This window comes from Rattus norvegicus, chromosome 12, assembly GCF_036323735.1.
Source record: "Rattus norvegicus strain BN/NHsdMcwi chromosome 12, GRCr8, whole genome shotgun sequence".
Classification (NCBI taxonomy): domain Eukaryota; kingdom Metazoa; phylum Chordata; class Mammalia; order Rodentia; family Muridae; genus Rattus; species Rattus norvegicus.
The window spans coordinates 50,997,472-51,014,975 of record NC_086030.1 but is presented as its reverse complement, the minus strand read 5'-3'; the positions used below and the strand labels follow the sequence as shown (position 1 = coordinate 51,014,975).

General features: G+C 52.7%; 1 protein-coding gene and 1 long non-coding RNA gene across 12 annotated transcripts in view; one reads left to right on the top strand and one right to left on the bottom strand.

Moving 5' to 3' along the window:
* Positions 1 to 12,160, top strand: part of Ttc28 (tetratricopeptide repeat domain 28) — a 440,646-nt gene extending 428,486 nt beyond the window's left edge. For 4 of the 5 annotated variants that reach the window (XM_063271797.1, XM_006249584.5, XM_039090202.2 and 1 more), the window contains 7 exons: positions 633 to 757; positions 2,292 to 2,523; positions 3,019 to 3,095; positions 4,160 to 4,183; positions 5,512 to 5,641; positions 6,730 to 6,837; positions 7,328 to 12,160. In XM_063271797.1, the coding sequence (XP_063127867.1) occupies positions 633 to 757; positions 2,292 to 2,523; positions 3,019 to 3,095; positions 4,160 to 4,183; positions 5,512 to 5,641; positions 6,730 to 6,837; positions 7,328 to 8,886 (2,255 nt within the window). In that variant the 3' untranslated portion in view covers positions 8,887 to 12,160. The remainder of the gene's footprint in view (positions 1 to 632; positions 758 to 2,291; positions 2,524 to 3,018; positions 3,096 to 4,159; positions 4,184 to 5,511; positions 5,642 to 6,729; positions 6,838 to 7,327) is intronic. The other variant, XM_063271796.1, reaches the window with a different exon arrangement.
* Positions 1 to 17,504, bottom strand: part of LOC134481214 (uncharacterized) — a 75,857-nt gene that overhangs the window by 19,147 nt on the left and 39,206 nt on the right. For 6 of the 7 annotated variants that reach the window (XR_010056616.1, XR_010056615.1, XR_010056619.1 and 3 more), the window contains exon 1: positions 865 to 2,299. The exons of the other annotated variant lie outside the window; for it this stretch is intronic. This is a non-coding gene — a long non-coding RNA (uncharacterized LOC134481214). Of the gene's footprint in view, positions 1 to 864; positions 2,300 to 17,504 lie in introns of those variants that run through there. 7 annotated transcript variants of the gene reach the window in all.

The following is a 17,504-nucleotide window of genomic DNA, read 5'->3' as shown; positions in this document are numbered from 1 at the left end:
TGTGGCTGTGCCACTGAATGGCTGGTGCTCTGGTAGAGCACAAGTCCTGGTGACCCACGGCCTCTCGTCAGACCAACCTGTCCTGTCTAGGCCCCACAGCACCCATGTAAGAGACCGGACCCTTTGCCTGGCCCTTCCTTCCTGCAGGTTCCCTGCCTGTGTGCAGGCTCCTGGGCCACTGCACTTGTTCGGAAGTGGCATTCACTTGTTTTTTGTTTTGTTTTGTGTTGTTTTGATAGATGACCTAGGCAGGCAAAGGAGCTAAGGGGTCCAGATAGGAGACCAATGGGCTCCTGTTGCTTAACTGTCTGGCCTTTTCCGCTAGCTCAGGCTGTTCCTCCTGAGTCGGAGGGACATGACTTTACCCCTCTGGTTGCTGGTTCCTGCCCCAAGTTCTCTCCCACTAGGCCTCTCTCTCTCTCTGACAAGGAAGCTTGGGGCTGCCCAGCCCAGGGGCCGCTCTGGAGTACTTTCCCATGGCTCACAGAGACAGCCAAGCAGCATGGATGCCTGAGAGGCCAGGGACTGAGCCCACGCCCACCAGCGCTGGCTCTCTTGCTGGGCAGTTGGGAGGAAATGTCCAGGGTAGGGTGGCATGCTGTCCCCTGAGGAGCCCGCTGTGCTGTCCTCAGGTTTCACACTCATCGGCAACGACATAAAACTGAACAGCCCCTCGTCGCTCATCGGCCAGGCGCTCACAGAGATCCTGCAGCACCCCGAGAGGGCACGGGACGCTCTACGAGTGCTGCTGCACCTGGTAAGGGCCAATGGGGCCCCTCTGGGGAACTTGGGTAAGGTGCCAGCGAGAACCAGCTGGGACAGCATGTGATGGGGGTGGCTAGATCCAACTGCCCAGTTCCCTACCTGGAAGGGGTGAGATGACTCTTCAGGGTCTCAGGGTGCATGATCGGGATGAGTCCCAGACCGGCAGTAAGACCCCAGCAGCTGACAGACTTTGTCACCAGAGGCTTTCCCTGGATTCAGGAAAGGGCTGGTTGTGCCCTCGGCCAACCCCAGTGTCCATGAGGCCTGAAAGCTCCTGTACAGTTAGAAATTACCAGTTAAGGCAGCCATTCAGAAGGTACAGCTGAAAGGATCAGGGGTTAAAGGTTGACCCGGACTACTACTACTGCCTACCCCCAAAATAAAACGGTGACACAAACTTGTCCTATCTTTCCCCTTTGCTGAGAACAGGGAGAGCAGTCTCCAGTCATGCCAGCCCAACCCTGGACACAGTTTTCTGTGCTCACCTCACAGGCCTAGAGCAAGCACCATAGCTTCAGAGGAGCCCCCCTGCAGGAGTGGGAAGTAGGTGGGCAGGCCATCTAGGCATCATGGCGCACAGAGACAACTCAAGCCAGGCCCATCAGCCCCACACCCTGGGTCTGGGGCTCTGTGCACATCAGTGAAAGAGAAGGTACACACCATTCTTCAAGCTTGGGTCTGTGTGGAGTTTCTGAACCTTAGATGCTATACTAGGTGAGCCTAGCTGCTGTGGTCGGTGACACTCCAGGTTCAAGGATGCTGAGACATTAGCTTTCTCCGTCACCCCATATCTGTGAGCCCTTCTGAGTCCCCTACACCCGAGGCACTGCTTCCATGCCACCACAGACTTCTCCTAGTCACCCTTCCTGCAGTGGAGTCTCTGTCCAGCCGGCACCCTCAGGGCCTCACAAGGCCTCCAGCCATGGGTATATTTACTGCTTTCCTCTTTTGGGTTAACAGTCGGAACCACACCCCAAGCTCCCCCGATAACCCTTCTGGTAACAATACCCGTTTCTCCTGCAGGAGGCAATGTGCCTCTGAGACCCAAGGACAGCCACTCCTGACCCTTAGTATATGGACACTTCTTTTCCCCAAAATGTCGGATTCATGCTTCACTCTAAGAGAAGCCTCGGATGACATGCTGGATAGTCTGCAAGCCTCTATGGGGACACATGTGCCTCGGGGGCCTGTGTCCGCTGAGAGAGTTGTGCAGAAAATGAAGATCTGGCAGGCACTGGCAGGGTAGTGAGGGTATAGGCCTGGGCAGGCTCTGGCTGGAGCAGGCTCTGGACTGAGGCCGCTTTCTGTGGAGTGGAGAAGGGAAGACCCCTCCTTTGCCCTAGCCCTGCATCTCTGAAGACCAGCTCTTGGCAGTCACGCCCTCCTATGCATAAGGCCTCGACATCATGTCCTTAAGCCTGTCCAAATGGCCTTCCCAGGTGGCAGTAGCCAACATGACACCGACTTTCCCCAAAGCCCCAGGAGGAGAACAGGGCTGACCTGGGTCTCTGCCTCATCCCTACCAGGTGGAGAAGTCCCTGCAGCGGATCCAGAATGGACAGCGCAACGCCATGTACACGTCTCAGCAGAGCGTCGAGAACAAAGTAGGCGGCATCCCTGGGTGGCAGGCTCTCCTCACAGCAGTGGGCTTCCGGCTGGACCCTGCTGCCAGCGGCCTGCCAGCAGCAGTCTTCTTTCCAACCTCAGACCCAGGCGACAGGTTGCAGCAATGCAGCAGCACTCTCCAGGCCCTGCTGGGTAAGCTGCTACAGCACGGGGGGGGGGGGGGGTGTTACTGAGTCGGCACAAGGATGCTGGGTCTTGTCCCTAGAAGCATCCCCAGAGGTGACAGGATCCCTGAGACACTGCCATGGATGCATGGCTGATACCCACCTTACCCGGTCTTCCTGTCTATGATGGTGTGCTGGCCCCACCTAGGCTCTGTCCTGTCCCGGAGGATGAAAGTGGCCCTGGGCAGATCCTGCTATCAGTGGCTATGCTTCTGGCAAAACCACAGAACAACCAGGGTGACGTAGGTGCACCACCACCTGGGATCCAGGCTATCCTGGAGCTGTAACTGGGAGAGTGAAGCACAGTGTCAGGGTCCCTCTCCTCTGGAGGCCACGTGTTCCTGTCCCAGGCCACACAGGAACATGTCTCTGGCCTGGCCAACCTGTAGCTAAGTGCCCTCAGTGCTAAGCGCCTGGAACACTTTCCCTGGGAGGTGACTCCTGCTCCTCTGTCTCGGCTCAGGTCTGCCCAACCCAGCTCTCCAAGCACTGTGCAAGCTCATCACAGCCTCAGAGACGGGAGAGCAGCTCATCAGCCGGGTGAGTACAGCCAGGCACCAGGTGCAGGCTGGGCCAGGCAGGCCTGTCAGGTATGTGGAGTGTGAAGAGAAAGGGCTGGGACAGCATCTCTGGGCTCACGGCCTTGCCGCTGGTCCAGGTGTCTCCAGAACCCTCTTTCACCGTCTTGTGTCCTGCCACCTCCCCCAGCTCTCCAAGATAATGGACTAGTATCACAGTGTTGGGTCAGACTCTGAGAGCAAAGCCTTGTAGAGAAGAGGCAGCTTTGAGGAAATGTGGGTGGAATTCAGGGATTTGAATTCTGACTCTGAGCTCCAAAAGCAGCCCCACTCCCAGCATCTTCTCTGTCCCCCCGACTTTCCTTCTGGCCACTGAGAATCCAGAGTCCACCCAGGTGTACGTACAGGTGTGGGGAGGGGGTGGTCTGTATGGCATTCTTCAAGGAGGCAGAGTCCCTGGTCATCCTGGAAGCTGTAACTTGGCACAGTAGTGCATGTTGCTGAAGTATATTGACCAGTCTCAGCCATGTGCAGTATGGTACCCTACGTGAGCTTCGCCAGGGTAGACACCCTCAGTGGCTCCTGGATTCCCCACCCCCAGGGCTGTTGGCACCATCACTGAGACACAGAACCAGCCAGTGACCTGGCTTGAGTTCCCGCTGGTTTTATAATTAGCATGCCTCATCTGCTCACTGAATAGCATCAGAGGACACTTCTAGAATGTTGCATGTTCAAAGATCCAGGACACAGCTCTGTGTTCTCCAGACAGGAATGCAGAACTTGCACTCCTACACTGTGGGCAAAGCCAAGAGCCTCAAAGTGCCAGCTCTTTGTCTCTTGCTTTTATGGAACAATGGGACTGTGGAGCCCCGGATAACTGGATGCTGGCCAAAGCGTCTCCTGTATGCTCGTTTCTTGTGTCCCCCTTGCTGCCTCTCACTCCTCTCCAGTCAGAGCCAGGCTGGTGCAGCACCTCCTAAGGCAGCGATCAGCTTGTGTGCATAACTGCTGTGCTTGGATCTAAATTCTCTCTCTCTCTCTCTCTCTTTCTCTCTCTGTCCTTTTCTCATACTCTGCTGGCTGAAGGCTGTTAAAAATATGGTGGGAATGGTAAGTACAACTCTAACTTAGCGGCTGCTGTCAGGTGAGCGCCTGCCCACCCACCCTAGCACCCTGGCTCTGAGCTCGCTGGCCATGCCATGCACACTGGCACGGGGCTCTGGGCTGGGGCTTGTCCCCACCTCTGCTCTGGCTACCCCTTTCCTGTTCCACTCTGTCCTGATTTGACCTCAAGTTTCACTAGAGCAGCAGAGGCAAAACCAGTGACAAACACAGGGAGAACACCCCCTACCCGAGAAGCAGAGTTCACCTGACACCTGAGTAGTCACACGAGCGTTGCGGTCACAAAATGTAGTGTTCAAATCTTCCCCGTCTAATACCAGACCCTAAAGATGGCCTACCTTTAGACATGTGAGCAAAACAGAGGCAACCAGTCCCAGCTCCCCTCCCCGACTCCCACGGCCTCTCCTGTGCTTTAGGGAAGGCAGAGGCTGAAGCAGAGCTTGGGCCCTCGGAGGCTCCTCCACCTTTGTTCCACATAGCTCCTTGCCATACTACCCATGGCCAGTAGAGGGCAGTAGGTGTGACCAGGGGGGTCTGATGGAGGTGTCATGAGGTGGGGGGTGGGGGCAGCAGCAGGTGTGACTGGGGGTGAAGGGGTGGCAGCAGCTGTGACCAGGGAGGTCAGCAGTAGGTATAACCAGGGGGGTCTGAAGGAGGTGTGCATGGGGGGGGAGGGGGACAGCAGTAGGTGTGACTGGGGGGGTGGTTGAAGGAGGTGTGCATGGAGGGGCATGCTGCAGTAGGTGAGGGGGGAACTACAATAGGTGTGACTAAAGGGGGGGCTGCAGTGAGTGTGCACAGGGTGGGGTCTGCAGTAGGTGTGACAGGGGGTGTGCAGTAGGTGTGAATGGGGGGCTACACTAGGTGTGACTAAGGGTGCAGGGGAGCTGAAGTAGGTGTGAATGGGGGGCTACACTAGGTGTGACTAAGGGTGCAGGGGAGCTGAAGTAGGTGTGAATGGGGGGCTATACTAGGTGTGACTAAGGGTGCAGGGGGGCTGAAGTAGGTGTGAATGGGGGGCTACACTAGGTGTGACTAAGGGTGCAGGGGAGCTGAAGTAGGTGTGAATGGGGGGCTACACTAGGTGTGACTAAGGGTGCAGGGGGGCTGAAGTAGGTGTGAATGGGGGGCTACACTAGGTGTGACTAAGGGTGCAGCTGCAGTAGGTGTGCACAGGGTGGGGTCTGCAGTAGATGTGACCTCAGGGGTTGCAGGTGTCATGAGAGGTCAGCGCTATGTGACAGGTGACATGAAGCTTGGGTGGGGTGCTCAAAATTCTGGATGCCCATGCTCACATCTGTCTGTTCCTCCCTCAGCTCCATCAAGTGCTGGTTCAGCTGCAGGCCTGTGAGAAGGAACAGGACTTTGCCTCAGCTCCCATTCCAGTCTCCCTGAGTGTCCAGCTCTGGCGGCTCCCAGGGTGTCATGAGTTCCTGGCAGCTCTCGGTAGGACCAAGCACCTTGGACTTAATTTCTGTTTTCCCTCCTGTCTTCTGTTGGGTCAGACCCAGTGTTGTAGAAATTATTAACCAAAGAATGCTAATGCTGTAGCCCCCTTCCCTCCATCACTGCGTCCACTCTAATCTGTCTTGACCTCACCAACACAGACACAAGCTTTACCACGTGTCCAGGGGGCTACTGGCTGGTGGAAGGGACAGTGGCCAGGCCAGACCTCAGTGACTAGTAGTCAAGACAGAAGAACCAAGAGCAGCACCAGAGTAGAGTCAGAAGGGGGCACACCAGGCCTCGGGCAGGGCAGGGCCTCCAGGCCAGTAAGGAACCCTCATACAAGCTCCCTTTCCTTCCCTGCCCTACCCTACCCCACCATCTCCAGCAGGCTCAGTGATGTCTCAAGGAGGGAGCTTAGCTGGTCTCTTCTCGGGATAGTCTCTGTCCACAATGCCTGAGAGAGTATTGGCTGGCTGCCTCTGTGATGCTCAGCTAACTTGGAACTCCTAGGCTCAAGGGATGCCCCCAGCTCAGTGTGGCTGCTATGGTGTCTCTGAAGTCATTGAACTGCAGCATCAACAGCTCATTAGCCACCCTCTCACTCAGGAAAGCAGATGCCCTCTGCTCTACTCTAAAGCCCATTAAAACCCACAGGAGGGGGACCTGGCAGCCCTTTAGGCACAAAAGGGAGTCTTCCATTTAGTAGAAGTACATCCAAGACCCCAAGGACAACAGATATGGAGGGCATGCAGGCAGACCTTGTCCTCAGGCACAGAGAGGCCTCCTTCCTGGATGCCAACCTGAAGTCCTGCCCCAGTGCTGAGCATAGCAGCCACTTTTGCCCTGGAGAGTCTGAGCAAACCATCCTGTGGCTAAGTGTCCAGTCTCACGTAGCCTGACTCCAAGAAGACTGCAGCAGAGTCAGGCAACATTCCACATCAGGAGGTGAGGCTATGCCCTGTAGCTCTTCTGAGAAAGGCAGCCTGACCTCCTGATGGCTCAGCTGGGAAACCCCAGCTGGGTACTCACTGGCACCCCTGCTGTACTGCCCACGGTGAGACCATGCATCTTCTGTGTTCCTCTAGGGTTTGACCTATGCGAAGTAGGCCAAGAGGAAGTGATCCTGAAAACCGGTAAACAGGCTAGTCGGCGCACCACCCACTTTGCTCTCCAGTCCCTACTGTCACTCTTCGGTAAGCTCCTCCCCTGTCCCCCTCCAGGAGAGTTGAGTGATGCCTCTGTCTTCTGGAAGAGAGGCCCACAGAGTTCCTGGCTCTGGAGAGCTTCATCCTTGGGGCATACAGGCAGCCAGCTCATTAGCTTGCCTGAGGCCAGCACCTCAGGGACAGACAGCAATGTGGGGGACAAAACGAGGGACAGTGGAGCTAATGGGACATGGCATGGTGTCAGGGTATTCCTACTCCATGGCCATAAACACAGTGTAAGAGGAGGTCCATGGGACTGTGCTGGGCCCTGCTGTCCTCCCAGGGATAGTAAGTTGGCAGCTGAGTGGTAGCCTGTGGTGCATGGCTAGGCAAGTAGTAGGGTCTTTACTTCTTGTTCAGGAGGACGGGGTTAATTCAAGTTGTACATATGTAGGAAGTCTTTGCTAGCTCCCAGCATTAGGATGCCTCATGAAGGAAAGGCCAGTCTGTCAAATCCTAATGGCTCTTTCCGTTCTAGATTCCACCGAGCTCCCCAAGCGCCTCAGCCTGGACAGCTCGTCCTCCCTGGAGTCCCTGGCATCTGCACAGTCTGTGTCCAACACTCTGCCCTTGGGTTACCAGCATCCTCCTTTCTCACCCACGGGGGCAGACAGCATCGCCTCGGACGCCATCTCCGTGTACAGCCTCAGCTCAATTGCCTCCTCCATGAGTTTTGTTTCCAAGCCCGAGGGGGGACTGGAAGGCGGGGCTCCCCGAGGACGACAGGACTATGATAGGTCCAAGAGCACCCACCCTCAACGAGCCACCCTGCCACGGCGCCAGATGTCCCCCCAGGCCAGACGTGGGGTCAGCAAGGAAGAAGAAGAATACGAGGGGTTCTCCATCATCAGCATGGAACCTCTGGCGACCTACCAAGGCGAGGGGAAGGCGCGCTTCTCCCCAGACCCCAAGCAGCCCTGTGTCAAGGCACCAGGTGGGGTGAGGCTTTCGGTCAGCTCCAAGGGCAGTGTCAGCACCCCCAACTCCCCCGTGAAGATGACCCTGATCCCCAGCCCGAACTCACCCTTCCAGAAAGTGGGTAAACTGGCAAGTTCAGACACAGGTGAGTCGGACCAGTCCAGCACGGAGACCGACAGCACTGTGAAGTCCCAGGAGGAGAGCAGCCCAAAGCTGGACCCCCAGGAGCTGGCCCAGAGGATCCTAGAGGAGACCAAAAGCCACCTCCTGGCGGTAGAGCGCCTTCAGCGGAGCGGTGGCCCAGCCAGCCCTGACCGAGAAGATGGGGTGGTAGCACCCAGCAGCACCACAGTCTTCAGGGCCTCAGAGACCAGCGCCTTCAGCAAGCCTATCCTCTCTCATCAGAGGAGCCAGCTGTCCCCACTCACTATCAAACCACAGCCCCCAGCCAGGAGCTCTTCCCTTCCCAAGGTAAGCAGCCCTGCCACATCAGAGGTGTCAGGCAAGGATGGCCTGAGCCCGCCTGGCAGCAGCCATCCATCGCCCGGCCGTGACACCCCAGTCTCCCCGGCAGACCCTCCGCTCTTCAGACTCAAGTACCCCAGCTCTCCGTACAGCGCTCACATTTCCAAGTCCCCCCGGAACACATCCCCCGCGTGCAGTGCGCCATCCCCTGCGCTCTCCTACTCTTCAGCTGGCTCTGCTCGCTCCAGTCCTGCTGATGTCCCCGATGAGAAGGTGCAGGCGGTGCACAGCCTCAAGATGCTCTGGCAGAGCACACCCCAGCCCCCCAGGGGCCCCCGAAAAATATGTCGAGGTGCACCAGGAACCTTGACATCCAAAAGAGATGTCCTCAGCCTGCTGAACTTGTCCCCTCGCCATGGCAAGGAGGAGGGCGAGGCAGACAGGCTGGAACTGAAGGAGCTGTCTGTGCAGCGGCGTGACGAGGTGCCACCCAAAGTCCCCACCAATGGCCACTGGTGTTCGGATGCAGCAACACTGACAACAGCCAGTGGCCGCAGCACCACAGCTGCTGCCTCGCGCCCTCTGAGACTTCCCTTGGCCAACGGTTACAAGTTCCTGCCCCCAGGAAGGCTCTTCCCTTCCTCCAAATGTTAGAGCATCTTCTTGACCCTGACTCAGAGTCCAGGGGTCCCTCATCCTTGTGGTCACCTGCCCACACAGCCGCTGATGCCATCTCTCTCCGGACAGGTGGGCTCCCTGGGCAAGGTCACTGCCACGCCAAATACCGCAGTACTCAAGGGTAGCCCCTGGGCCAGATTCACCAAAAGCAGGTCTTGTGTGGGAATGGCAGTGCCTTCTCTGCCGCTGCCCTGCTCGAGTCTCGAGTCTCGTGACGCTCCTGCCGCAGGGCCTGTGGGAGGCGAGAGCACAGGGCTTGCTACCAAGTCTCTATGCATACCTTTCCCTCAGGAGCACAGACAGCTCTTGTTGGGCTTCCAGGTGCTGGTGGGATAAATAATGTTCTAAGTCAAGTTCTGCACTGATGCGTTACGTTAGCCAAAAGGAGAACTGTGGTTTTTAAAATGCCAATTCTTTGTGATTAAATTGTAGCCATTCTGGTGGATACGGAAGTCACAGCCACAATGCAATAACTCATGTTGAAAGCTTGCATCCCCAGCTGCTCCCCATGAGCTAGGCCAGGGGGTCTTTAGACCCCACTGCTGGCCAAACTTGAATTTTCTTAAAAAAAAATAATAAAAATAAAAATTCTGTACTCTTGTCCAGGCATTTTAGAACTATGCAATTGTGGTTTAAAACACAACATTGTACTTTTAAAACATAACTGACCTTTTTTGTACATGGATAAACACTTGGTTTTATTATCAATAGTACTTTGCATTTATAGCTGTTATTTTTAAAAGCTCAAGAAATTTTAAATGCCAAATTTTGAATATTCATCCGTAAGAAGTAATCAAGTTTTCCTGGTGGTATGGTTGAAATTATTCAATTTCCTTATTTAAAAAAAAAAGAGAGAGAAAGAGAAAAAATAACAAAAAAAAAAAAAACAAATATCCAGTCCCCTGGCCAGCTAGACCAGAACCCCTGCCACTCCATCAGCTGCCTTGCTGCGTCTCTTCTCCCTGCAGACCTCTCTCCTCAGCTGGTCACCAGGCCCCACAGCCCAGCTGGTCTCTTGTGACTGCTGGCTGCCACTCTCCAGGTCAGTCTTTGCAAGTGCTGCAACAGTTTGAGCTGCACCACCAGGTCAGGGGAATAGCACTGAGATTGAGACCCTCCTTCCCTCCTCACTATGAGAGCAGTCATCTGGGCCGAGATCCATCATCACAGGGGTCTGGGGGCCTGGCTGGCATCATGACCCGAAGGGCACTTCTGACCTTGAGTAGGCCCTGACTTGGGTTTGTTCTTGGTTATGGGGTCTCCAGCCCAAGCTAGCCTTTCAGATTTGCAGGGATCTGTGTGCCTCAACCTGCACCAACACACCACGCTAGGACCTCACTCTAGCCGCTCATGGACCTCTGCCTCAGTGTGCTGTTTTGCAAACTGACTCCATGTTATGCTCCACTGAGTCTTGCTGTAGAGGATTCTACATTTGACCCAACAACCTTGCTGACAACCACAATAAGGCGGCTGTCACATTCTGGCCTGGCCCTGGCTCTAGGAGAGAAATACTTCATGAAGCAGCGTGTACTATCTTAGCTTAGCAGGGAGCTAACTGGCTATGTAGCAGATGAAAACCAAACCCAGCACTGTGCATACCACTTGCAAAGAAGTCAGGTCCTTGGCAACCAAGATTCAACCTCAACACAAACGCGGGTGGCTGGGCTCTGTCCTTCCCAGCCACCACCTCAGCCTCTCCCCCAAAGTGCCCAGGAGCCTGGCTCTTTGTGCTCTGTCCAGGATGCAGCCCGCCATCAGCAAATACCTCCACCCCTCAGACCATGTGTGGTTGTTAAGCCATGGAGGACGACTCCCAGGCTGCCCTGGTGAATGCCTAGGTACACTGTTGTTTTTCTGATCAGCACAGAAGAGCTAATCAGTACCTGGGATGCTTTTTATTTGTAAGTTTCAATGAAGGAAAAGAGTTGGCAAGATAACGGGACCGGTGTGCAGACCCAAGTCATCGTTTATGTCAGTCTTGGCGACTCCATGCATGTGAATAAAGTCAAGTGAAGTTCTCAGCTACGTCGAGAAGAGGACACTTAAAAATCATGAGACTGTTTGATCAGAGTTCTGTATGGGTCAGGGGTTGGCGACCGTGACCCACAAGCTAAGCTGGTGAATGAGTTTGAAGTTCCGTTTGTTTGTTTCGGCCGTAAGCCAGTGGTGGATTTCACCTTTTAAAATGGTTAATGAGTACAGCAGAAGTCCTGATTTTTGCCTCTTGGTTCACAAAGCCTGAAGTCGCCTGTTAACCCAGCCTCTTAAAAAGGAAGGTTGGCAACTCCTGGTGCACACAACAGAAAAACGCAACTGAAATTTTGTTCCACGGCCAGGAAGTATTCAAGGAAGCAGGGGAGACCGACTGGCCCATCGGGCCCAAAGCCTCGAGGGCTCACACCTGGTGCAGATGACTCCTACCTAGCTCTTGGCTCTTCATCCCCTGTGGGAGAAGTCGACAGATAGGAGTCAAAGTTACAAAAGTGGTCTCTGTTTCCCCTCTGCTGGTAGTGTAGAGAAATTCCCTTAAGCTCAGGAAATAAAAGTTTTTAATAAATTTTTTCTTAAATGTTCTACCCCGGCTCTACCAGACAAAGACATGCTCCAGACAAGCAGCGGCTTCCTCGGGGAGCTTGGTGAGACCGCAAAGCAAGGCCGTAGGCTACCCCAGTTTTCACCAGCAATGACTCCTAACTGTAAACACACCCAAGAAAATCACCTACCAAAACTTACACGTTGTTTCTGCACCAATGTGCAGGTCTCACCTTCCTCCCTTAAAAAAAAAAAAAAAAAAAATCAGTCCACCCTGATCGGTGGTGAGGTGCTGCCCATAGGGTCCAGCTGCCCTGGCCATGCACACGGTGGCTTCGGTGTTCCTTAGCACCTTGTAAGTGGGCAAATGCAACAGTGCGGCTTCCCCTCACACACTGTTGTTGGAATAGGCTGTACTCGAGGCCTGTGAACTGGGCCTGTTTGTAGAGGATCCTTCAGAAAGCGCCCACGACAGCACTCATGCCCCCATCCTGGGCACCTCCCTCCTTGGCATTCACTCTCCTTAGATGCATTGTTAGCCACCTTTGGCCTACACGGACTCTTTTTGTAAATTACACAATTTCCAGACAGCATTAAACTTTTTATATTATGAGATTTGCCATGTAAAAAGAACTTCATATTTTTATTGAGGCTGCGGGCGCTTGGCCCTTCCTTTGTGATTCAGTGTCTATTAAAGCATGAGCCTGTCAGTTTTAAATGCCGTCTCTGAGTCTCTTTCTACTCCTTTCCCATAATTCCAGAGTACCCACGTTCACAAAGGAGCACAAACCTGAGCACACCTTAGGAAGCTGCCCTGGGCACTCTAGCCACACAGAACCTTAGATGGCCAACACTTTGGCTCCTGCAGACTTACAGTGGAGAGCCAGAGATGGCTACCGTTGAATGGCTGCTTGGAAGGGGAAACACATCACACAGGTTTTAGCCACCTGATTTCCCCCTCCCACGACCTCAAGAGACTTTGAAGGAGCCTTTTCAGGAAGAAAGCCATCCTCTGTGGAGAGGCTCGGGGTGTGGGGACACAGGCACTGAAGGGGTGACATCCTACTGGGTGACAGCAGAAATACCAAGCAGCAATGTATACAACATTGATGGCCATGCTGTTAGCAAGGCTCACCGCAGCCCAGCCCCAGATGCTTTTACATCTGAGGGTGCAGAAACTCCAGCCCAAAGAAACAGACAACAGGAAAAACAGCCCTGCTGCTTCACGGTGGCCTTGGCAAAAAGGCAAAAAGCTAGATTTGGCTGCCACTGACAACATAGTCTCAAAACTCACATAGGGGAGAGGGAAGTGGACAGACAGTCCAGTGCTGAGAAATGTTCTGTCATAAAGAGATTTCATCCCGTAACCCTGCACAGCTGAAAGACCAGGGTGTGCCGTAGGTTAGACAATCCAGTGAACAGGAAACCTGCCTCGAACAGTGAAGCCACGTTCCTCACATGCAGGTGCAGGAGGGTGTCTCATGAACACAGCATATATGCAGACCACACGCTCACTCCAAGACAGCAGCAGAGAACACTGGTCACCACCACACGGTCGCAGTGTGGCGTGCAAGTCGTCACAGTGGGGACACATATGCGCTACGGCTCTTCAGCCTATGTTTCAATCAAGTGCATTCCCTACACAGAAGTAATCAACACGAAAATACGGGGTGGGGTAGAGTCCTGGTAGAGCGTTGTTCTAGAATGTGTGAGGCCCCAGTTTGCACCCCCAGCACCACCGGGAGAAAGCAGAAAGCACACACCACACACCACACTGTCGATGGACACCTCCAGCCACCCTGAGCTTGTTTCTGCTCCTGGTAGGGGTGTCTCAAGTATACGTCTTCTTTCCAGACCTGTGGAAGCGGACAGTGGGCTCCAATAAAACAAAAACGTTGAAGACAGTGGCCATCTTAGCCTCCTTAAACTCAACTCCACGTCTCCATACCTAAGCCAGACACACCCTCCTGTCAGCCTTTCTCAGTGTAAATGCAGATGACCCACTGGCCCAGGAGCTTGTTATTGCATCTGCTGGGCTGTGTCATCAGGGAGTAAGGACAGCATAGGGTGTATCTGGATGCACTGTCCCAAAACTTTCCATTCATGGTTGGTTGAACCCATATATGAGGAACCCATGGGTAGGATACAGAAAGCCAGCTATGAGTAAAGTCATGAGAATAAAACTGGGCTGGCCATGGTGGTGCATGCCCCAGCACTTGGAAGGCAGAGCCAGGCAGAGATCTGAGTTTGAGGCCAGCCTGGTCAAAAAAGAGAGTTCCAGGACATAACAGAAAAAATCCTGTCATAAAAAAACTGTAATTCCACAAAATAAGTGGAATATATGGGCTTAAATTTTTCTTATATTGGGGCCAGAGAGATGGCTCAATGGTTAAGAGCGCTCACTGCTCTTCTGAAGGTCTTGAGTTCAATTCCCAGCACCCACACACAGCTCACAACCATCTGATGCCATCTGATGCAGACAAAGCACCCACATACGTAAAATGCACACGCACACACACACACATCCTTTTTTAAAATTCTATATGTAACTGCAAGGATCCCCAACCCTGGAGGAGGCTGCAGCTCTAAGTTGCAAGTGCCATGGGTCAACTCTGGGCCCAAGGGAGGCAATTCAGGAAATCAGAGGAGAAGCTCAGACAGAAAAGCCTGGAGAATCAAGAAGGCGGCAGAGGCTGCAACCCACAACAGCTGGGGGGAGGGGGGAGTCAGAAGCACAGGGCTGATGGATGGGCAGGAGGGAAGACTATAACCAGAAACACAGCGGAAGTCACACAAGGAGTATGCATGCCAAGAAATGCTTATGGGCATTGGACTTGAAGCGCTGCAGGGGAAAAATGCAAATTTTCACACATGGTCAAAGCAGGAAGGCAGAGAGGAGGTGAAGAGCAGCTCCTGAGGCTGAGCTCAGAGAGGATGTAAGGCAGATGCACAGCTCCCTAGACTGAGCTCAAAGCACAGTAGCAAGGCTGGAGAGGACAGTGGCAGGTGCTTGACATCTTGCTATCTGGCTTTCTGATACTGTAAGAAACACCAGAGAGAGACAAGAGACAAGAGACAGAGAGACAGACAGAGACAGATCCATTTCCAAAGAGAACAGGTGATTTCATCTCTCAGGTGAGTTCAAGATCTTTGGCTTGGCCACTGCTCTGAGCCTTTTTTGGGGGCAGGGGAGAGCATCATGTTGGGAGCCCAAGAAGGACCCCAGACAATGACCCACTTCTTACTGGTTCCTGCAGCTCCCATCAGCACCAGGCAGCTTGTGGGGGATGTTGGGGACAGAACCACAGCAGTGTCACTAAGCAACTTACAGTCCTGCTTTTTCGCACATCTCAGCTGTTTCCTGGTGAAAGGCGTGGCTGTTCAACTAAACTTCAGTTAAAAAAGATGCGAAAGTTCCGAACAGGACTGGAGGGGGAGAAGCCAGGGACAAAGAGCAGTCACGGTTGCCCACCCTCAGCCTAGCCAACAGTTTCTAAGATGAAAGACCAGCTGTGTTCCAGGGGCCAGATGCTCTGCCTTTCCAATTATTTAGAAAATACAGGGCTGGAGAGATGGCTCAGAGGTTAAGAGCACTGACTGCTCTTCCAGAGGTCCTGAGTTCAAATCCCAGCAACCACATGGTGAGTCACAACCATCTGTAATGAAATCTGATGCCCTCTTCTGGTGTGTCTGAAGACAGCTACAGTGTACTTATATATAATAAATAAATCTTCAAAAAATATAAAAGATATGTTCAAAATATTCCCCTTGAAATAAAATGTGTAAAAAAAAAAAAAGAGACCGATGTTATTACAAACAGAAATGGCTTTTAAAACCCTGCTCGTTCTTGTAGATTTAGAAGAAAAAATTATATTTATATGTGTGGATTGGGGTGTGGCAATGCCTTGGAGGACAGAAGAGGATGTTGGAATCCCCTGGAGCTAAAGTGACAAGTGGTGTGGATCATATAATGTGGACACTGGGAACTGAACTTGGGGCCTCTGTGAGAGCAGCAAGTACTTATAACCACTGAACCATCTGTCCCACCTTAAGAAAAAAGCAGAGCAGGGTAGTACTGCCTGTGTCCCAGAACTTTAAGTAGAGGCGAGATCGGAAGTTCAAAGTCAGCCTTATTGGCACAGGGCTATAGGAGACTCTGTCTCAAAACAAATGCAAACAGAAAAGAAAATAGCAAAGATGACTTTGAAACGGATGTGTTGCTGACATGTTGGCAAACATGCACGCTGATACTCCAAAGAGGTCAGAGTGCTGGCCTTAAGGGAGCATCTGCAAATGCCCTTCGATATGGAAACCCCAAAGCCTTACCCAGTGGGTGCTGCTGGGGCTGAGTACACGAGTTCACTGTGCATTCACGGTGGGACTGTGCTGAAGCCTGCCTAGCGACAGCAGTGAAGAATGTGTGGGGGCGACTGGGGGTGATGTCTTCCTCTGTCCCCCTCCCTCCCTCACTTTTTTTGTTTTGAGGCAGGGTCTCATGTAGCCCAGGCTAGCCTTGAACTGGTCCCCCTGCCTCTCTTCCTGGTGGTGAATAGGTCTATAACATTTTAAGACACTGCAGCTATGGGGGTTGGGGATTTGGCTCAGTGGTAGAGCGCTTGCCTAGCAAACGCAAGGCCCTGGGTTCGGTCCCCAGCTCCGGAAAAAAAGAAAAAAAAAAAAAAAGACACTGCAGCTGTAACTGGCTGTCATGGCTGTGGTAGAATTGAGTGCCCAGGCCTATAGCCCAGAGCCTGGAGCAGGCTGCAAGTGCAGCACAGCCAGAAGTGTCATTCATACCTGCTGAGCGAGAAGCTCCCTGCCCAGTCTTTACTACCAGATGCTTACACTTCACAGCACCACCATGTGGCAGAGGGAGAGCCTGTCTGTTCCAGAAAACTAGGCCAAACATCTGGGTCCAAATACACTAAAGGGACAGGGTGACCTCACCCAGGCCTTCAGACTTTTTGCATTGGTAGCAACTGTGCATTGGGCTTCGGGAGATAATAATACTCTCCACTGTATAAATATCCTCTACACAGCCATATTAAACAAAAACCGAGTCAACTCATAGAAGCAGAGCTCATGGCCAGCCCTTTGAGTCACCAGGCGGGGGATGAATTTTAGTTCTGCTCTGCCCGGCAGGGTCTTGCCCTTTCTTTTTTCTTTTTAGAATTTCTTTATGTGTATGGGTGTTCTGCCTACAAGTATGTCTGTGCACCATGTACGTGCAGTGCACACAGAAGTTAAAAAAAGGGCATCAGATCCCCCGAGACTGGAGTCACAAACAACCGTGTGCCACACCAAGTAGGTGCTGGGAACCGAAGCAGCCTGTGCTCCTAGTCACGGGGTCTGCTCTTTAGACCCTGGGTGGAGCGTTTAGAAACACAGCCATTTTCTTTGTGAACTAACAATGTAACTGTAAAATGGGACCGACATGTAATTAGGAAAAAAGGAAATTCTTAGTATCGAGATACCTGCTGACAGCAGGTGGTGTTGGAACTAAATCTAGCAATGAGGACAAGGAAAAAGGTGACAGGGGAAGATTTAAAAAAAAAGTCCCTTTGGTGCATAACAACCAAAACACTACACATACAAAACAAAGCAAGGGTAGCAAAAGATGCAAAGGAAAAAGACAAAGGCGGGCTTATTCGAGTAACACCCGACTTCTCAAGGAGACTAAAGCCAGAAGGACCCGGAGCTGTTCTACAGACTCTAAGAGACCATGGATGCCAGCCCTGACTGCTACAACCACTAAAATATTCAACCACCATAGATGGAGAAAACAAGGCATTCCATGATTAAAAAAAATTTTTATCTACAAATCCTGCCCTACAGAAGGGAATAGAAGCAAAATTTTAACCTAAAGAGGATTACCACACCCAAAAACACACACACTCACACATGCACACACATACATGCGCGCGCACACACACACACACCAACAATAGGAATTAATACTGCTCATTGATCTCTCTCAACAGCAATAGTTTAAAAAGGTAGATACAAAAACCGAATCCATCCTTCTGCTACATCCAAGAAACACACCTTAGCAGCAAGGACAG